The sequence below is a fragment of the Dendrobium catenatum genome, unplaced genomic scaffold, assembly GCF_001605985.2.
Source record: "Dendrobium catenatum unplaced genomic scaffold, ASM160598v2 original_scaffold_43371, whole genome shotgun sequence".
NCBI classification, from domain to species: domain Eukaryota; kingdom Viridiplantae; phylum Streptophyta; class Magnoliopsida; order Asparagales; family Orchidaceae; genus Dendrobium; species Dendrobium catenatum.
In genome coordinates, this window is record NW_021361827.1 from 251775 (window position 1) to 257777 (window position 6003).

The 6003-nt window shown below is 34.0% G+C and overlaps 1 protein-coding gene across 1 annotated transcript; it reads right to left on the bottom strand.

The window, feature by feature from the left end:
- Positions 1 to 4861: 4861 nt before the first annotated feature.
- LOC110092077 (E3 ubiquitin-protein ligase ATL6) lies at positions 4862 to 5897 on the bottom strand. The gene has a single exon (XM_020816436.2). It carries the CDS (start codon positions 5801 to 5803, stop codon positions 4862 to 4864), a length of 942 nt encoding a protein of 313 aa, XP_020672095.2. The 5' UTR covers positions 5804 to 5897.
- Positions 5898 to 6003: the final 106 nt, after the last annotated feature.

Consider the following 6003-nt stretch of genomic DNA (forward strand, 5'->3'; position numbering starts at 1 on the left):
AATTAAATTTTTAGTACAAATTTTTTTGGAACTAGAAATTTTTATATTAAAAAACTTCTTTAGAAAATAGTATGTGGTCACAAATGAAGCATTATGTTTTGTTTGTGACTACTTTTTTACTGCTTTCTAAAATAAATTTCTAATATAAATATTTTTTGAACTAAAAATTTTTGTAATAAAAAGCCGGTTTAGAAAGCATTAAGAAAGTTGTCCCAAACAAAACCTTAGACATGCTATGAAAATCATTTCTATTTAAAAAATTAATACTTGTCCCCAAAAAATGCATTTAGTAGGTCCTTGTATTTATTTGTGCCATAAATTAAAGCAAACAACAAAGGTTTGGATTTTTTTACTAAATTTTGTAAATGTATAGAAAAATTTTGATTATGTAAATATGTAATATTTAGATTTTACTTTAAAAAAATGTCCTTTTTTGTTATTTTGGGCTCATTATAATATAATCTTCATGATACATGAAAAAATATTGCCTTAAGAATATAAAGTAGATGTATTAGATTTGATTTATATTAAGAAAGGAAGTGTTAGAACTAAAAAGGCTTGGATAGAAAATATTAGAAATGATATTTATTTATTAGATTTAGAAGAGAATTTGACCCTTAATGAACACAATGGAGAAAGAGGATTTATGTAGCCATCCCACATATTAGGATAAAGACTTGCTCTTGCTGTATATATATATCAATATGCATCATATCAATAAAGTGATTAAGTACTTGATGTTGCCTTGGCAAATATACTAAATGAAGTGCTGATATTGATCATTAACAGCTATGTGATGTAGACATCTTTTTCTCTACTAATTTGTTATGATTAATTTGGTTAATCATCTTTGGCTTTATTTGAGACCGTTTTTTTATTGGTATAATAATTTTTTAAATTAGAAATTTTTGTATAAGAAAACGGCTTAATAAAGCAATAAAAAGTTGTCTCAAATTAAGTGGATAAATTCCCCAAAAAAAAAAAAAAATTAAGTGGATAGTTTTCTTAGTACTTTTTAAAGCAATTTTTAATGCAAAAAATTATTAAACTAAGGATTCATTTGGGACGGCTTTCTTAATGCTTCTTGAAGTAGCGTTAGTACAAAAATTAATTTTTTTATGCTATAAAGATGCTTTAAGAAGCCGTGAATAAGCCGTCTGAAACGAAGCCTAAGTTTTTTTGTAGTAGAAAGTTGCTTTAAAAACCAGTAAGAAAGATATCCCAAACAAAACCTTAGTTTGGGTCAATTTTTTTTTCTTTTTACAGGAGCTTTTTAGCAAAAAAATTTTATGAAACAAGCCAAAAAATAGTTATCAAAAGTTGTCCCAAAGGAAGCCTTTTAGGTTATGTTTGGGACAACTTTCTTACTATTTACTAAAGTAACTTACTAAAAAATTTTATACTAAAAAGTTATTTTGAAAAACAGTAACAAAGCTGTCTCAAACGAAATATTAGTTTACGTACCTAATTAAACTTCTAAAAGAGATTAATCACTTAAGGTTTCTTTGCTTGTTTTCCAAAAATAAATATTATATTTTTGAATTGTTGATTGGAAAGGACAAATTATGTTGAGCATCATAATATGATACCTTTATTATCTCTTTAAAAAAAAAAACATTTTTGTTGCTATATGCTTGTCTGAGATTTGATTCCATGGAGCTAATTATGTGTTCCAATTCTTTTGTTTTTCCTTATACCAACCATCAATATTTCAGGAAAAATAATTCGGATTAAATTTTAATAAATGGGCTTTTGCTTGAAGTAATGCCTATTTAGAAAGCGCACTGTATGGCTGACTATATACATAACTTGAAAGCTTAAGAAATTAATATACCTATTTTACATTGTATACGTTCGGTATGTAAGATCTTTGTGAACAAAGAAAGAGACAGAAAAATGTGTTTGGAGCAACCACTTCTGTATAATAATATTAATAATATATAATGCAACACTCACTTTATAAAAATCTTAGATAATATGTTGTTTAAATTTCATAGTTTTTCAAATTATATATCCACAGATATTTTATTATTCATAAGAGGGGTTTCAGCTTTTGGTCATAATAGAGAGAAATTTTCATGATAGAAAACAGAGAAAAAAAAAAAAACAGAATTTCTTATAATAAATTTAGACAACATATTATCTAAGATAAAACGCTAAGCAGGAAAGCATTTTTCGTTTTTCTCTTCGTTGCGAGCAATGTGACGTCAATATTGAAGTCACACTATTCAAAACATGAAAATAATGTTCGATTTGTCGTTCGGTTGGATGCATGCTCATATATGACTACAACAAACCGGAGAATGTCGTTCCGTTTGAGATGGCCTGAACATATCTTGATCTAACATTAAGGATCTATTTGGAACGATTATAACTTTTTCTAAAGTTCACTGCAAAGTTGTGGGGAAAGTAATTTTTTTTAAAAGCAATTTTTGAAAATAACTAAAAAATAATAGCCATATGAAAACTCTGGTTGCCGTCTGAAGTAATAAAGTTGCTCAAACAAATCCTAAGAAATAAAAAATTGTATTCATAAAGTTTATTTAAAAAAAATTATTTTTCATACTTTTTTACAATGCAAGAAAATTCGACTAATTATACTTCTTGCCATGATGAAAATATCCTTATAATTGTATTAATATCAAAATATTCTGATAATTTTTTTTTTAAATGCAGAATGCAAGAAAAAATAGCCTATTCTTCAACAATTTGAGAGCTCTGAAATATTTAAATAGTGAACGCATTTACCAAAGAGTTTGGGATTTAACATAAAAAATCAACCTAACAATATTAAAAGAGATGTGGCTGATGATGCAGAACCAGTTAGGTCCAAACAGATATATTATGTTAATATCGCACGAATTCATAGCCTATTGATTGCAAAGCAACACAATCATCAACTAAATAAATTTATAAAACGTACAATACTTTAATTCGAGTTAATTATGATGTCGAACACGATCAAATTAAATATCAAAAACTTTGTGGCAAGCTTAGCCTAAAATAATGGTATGTATCCAATTGTTTGTCTTCTTTTGGGACATTTTTCTTCTTGCTTTCTGCGGTTGATTTATATAGCTATGAAATTTCTTAAAAATAGCAAAAAAATTGTGGCCAAAAGTTATCCCAAACGAAGCCTTAAGATAAAGTTATTTATGGATAACTTTTAATTTTAAGATAAACAAATCTATATGAGATTGATTACTTAGGCTTCCTTTGGGACGACTTTCTTACTGCTTCTTAAAGCAACTTTTTAGTACAAAAATTTTGATTTTTGTCTTAGAAAGCTGCTTTAGGCTTCGTTTGGGATTACTTTCTTATTATTTTTTAAAGCAACTTTTTAGTAAAAAAAATTTTTTGAACTATAAATTTTTGTACTAAAAAACTGCTTTATAAAGCATTAAAAAAGCCGCCCCAAACAAAGCCTTAATCACTTGTGAAAACTTAGGCTTCGTTTTGAGAAGCAATTAAAAATTGGGATTTTTACATACATAACACTTCAAACTATTACAAATACATATTCAACATCTAAACTTTTATATTTACTAATATACCACCTAAAATCCACATCTTTCACTATTCTAGTTAAAAATCCCTACCAGCCTCGTGTCTTGCGTCTTCCCTTCGACCCGCCTTCTCCATCGCTTAAGTTGGCGATGTTGGAGAACGACGAGTGCATTTCTTGATCTGATCGAGAATGACGTTGAGGACAATGATGGCAATGGTGTGGATTGGATGTCATGCTTTCCACGAGGGAAGACATGCTTCGAGTCCCTGGTGTTCGACTGTTGTACGCTAACTCACCTTATCACTTGCTCCTTCTCCTCCTCAAAGGAGAAGATGATTTCAAGGCCTCTGTCTAATCATCCTTTATGGCTTCCAAATCCCTGGCATGCATAACCAGTTTTTGATATCTCGCTCCGGAGTACCTGCCCTCAATTTACACAGTCTGCGCCAACCATATTATGCAGAGAAAAATGTAAACATCACCAATTGTGACTTTCAACCTCAGCTACATAGAGCATAGAAAACTCTGTTCAAGAAATCTATGATTCAAGAAAAAAAAAAAACTACTCTTCAGTCCAAAGTATGCTACGATCTCTCTGTTTGACAAATAGGGGCATAGAAAATCAATGATGCGTTTAAATTAATCTTTATTTGCAACTAATCAATTAATTCCCGGTACTGATTGTCACTAAAAGAAATCAATTAGTTCCCAATCATGAAATCTACCTATCCAATTCAATTAAAAAAGTCATATGAGAAAATAATGTAATAAAACGAGACACAAAAATTTTCTATCAACGGAAATTCAAGTTTCCCACAAGAGAAAATAAAGCAAGCTATTGAAAAAAAAAAAAAAAAAAAAAAAAAAAAAAAAAAAAAACAATAAGAAAATTCTCAACAATCAGTGTTCAACAATGTCAAAAAAAAAAAAAGAATACTTAACCACACTGAGATAAAACAGCACTTAATTCTAAAAGAAACATTCGCTCAAATCCTTCTTAAGTTACAAGACACTGCAATGACAACTAAGGGTGCGTTTGGGACGGCTGCAGCTGTCAGTAAAGTAGGTTGTGAAATTGTTGTACATAAAGTTGCTTCCTGAAGTTGCTTTATATAAATAATTATATTTTGTTTGGATAGCGTAACTGTAGAACTGCTGTGCTGCAGCTGTATGTGAATAATTTACATTCATATCCTTATATATATTTAGATGAAATATATAATTTTTTAAAATTTAATTATTTTTAAATGTATATGATAATCAACTATTAAACCCTAAACAAGCTGAATCCATTAGAGTAGAAGATAAAAAGCATCGGCGAACAAACAGAGACAAATTAAACCCTAACAAAACCTAATTAAAATTTCCTGCAAAAACGCTTGACTTCCTGCTTATTGACTTCTCCTTCACGTATCCTTCCTCCCGGCTCCTCCTGTTCCCCAACGAAGAAATCCTCGCAGACAAAGAGCGGCCGAAGAAGGACGGCCACCCGTCCGACCGCCCGAGATGAATAGTCCGGCCCCTTCGGCTGCTTCCTTCCCCAGCTCCCCTCGAAATCTTCCTCGTACTGGACTCGCCGGCACCACCCCCAGTCACCGTCACCGCGAAGGTTCTCGACCTGTGCAGCTTCCCAGCGGCGATGATCTCCTTCCTCATGTTCTCCGGCAGCCGCAACGTGAAACGATCGAGACCCGCCTCTCCTTGCGGCATCATCGAGTGCCCAGTCGAGTGCGACCTCGAAATCCTCTTGGATCGCCTCGGCCCATTCGCCCTCACCTTGCTCGCGATCCTCGCGAGCTCTCGCATCTCCTCTTTCCTCTCATTCATATCATCCACCGTGATCACCACATGATCCGCCGGCGGAGCGTCGGGAGGTAAAGCTGATGCCGGAGGCGCTGGCGCAAGCATTGCCGGAGGCGCTGGCGCAAGCATTGCCCCATCGTTTCGCGCGGGAATTCTGGATGCACGATCGGGAGAATAGAAGGTGTAATTAGCGCGGCAAACAGGGCAAGTGACGTGGGTTTCGAGCCAGGCGTCTACACACTCCTGATGGAAAACGTGGTCGCACTCGGGGAGGAGGCGGATGGTCTCGTCATCCTCGAATTCGTTGAGGCAGATTGCACACTCGAGCGCGCCCTTTCCGATTTTGTGCTCCTTCACTTCTGAATACACCAGCGTCGGGAAGTTCTCGAGAACCTCGGGATCAAGCCCTCGCTGAAACCTTATGCGGCCGGCAACGACGAAGGGGAGATCAGTTCCTCCATTTGAAAGGGATTGGAAGGGGATTTTCGTCATTTTTTTCCGGAAAGCAGCGGACTGCAACGGACCGCGGGAGAGAGTGTAAGGTCGCGGGAAGCAATTGCACGCCGCGAAATTTTTCTGCCGCCGTTCTGCCGCGATGCCCCAAACAACAATTTCATAACTTTTTATAAAGTAAAGCAAGAGTGCCGCCGTCCCAAACGAGCCCTAAGCTACTAAATTTTTCATATTAATCC

Bases quoted from the DNA above. Each gene is read 5' to 3' on its own strand.
- LOC110092077 (XM_020816436.2), bottom strand. From the start codon at position 5,803: ATGACGAAAATCCCCTTCCAATCCCTTTCAAATGGAGGAACTGATCTC.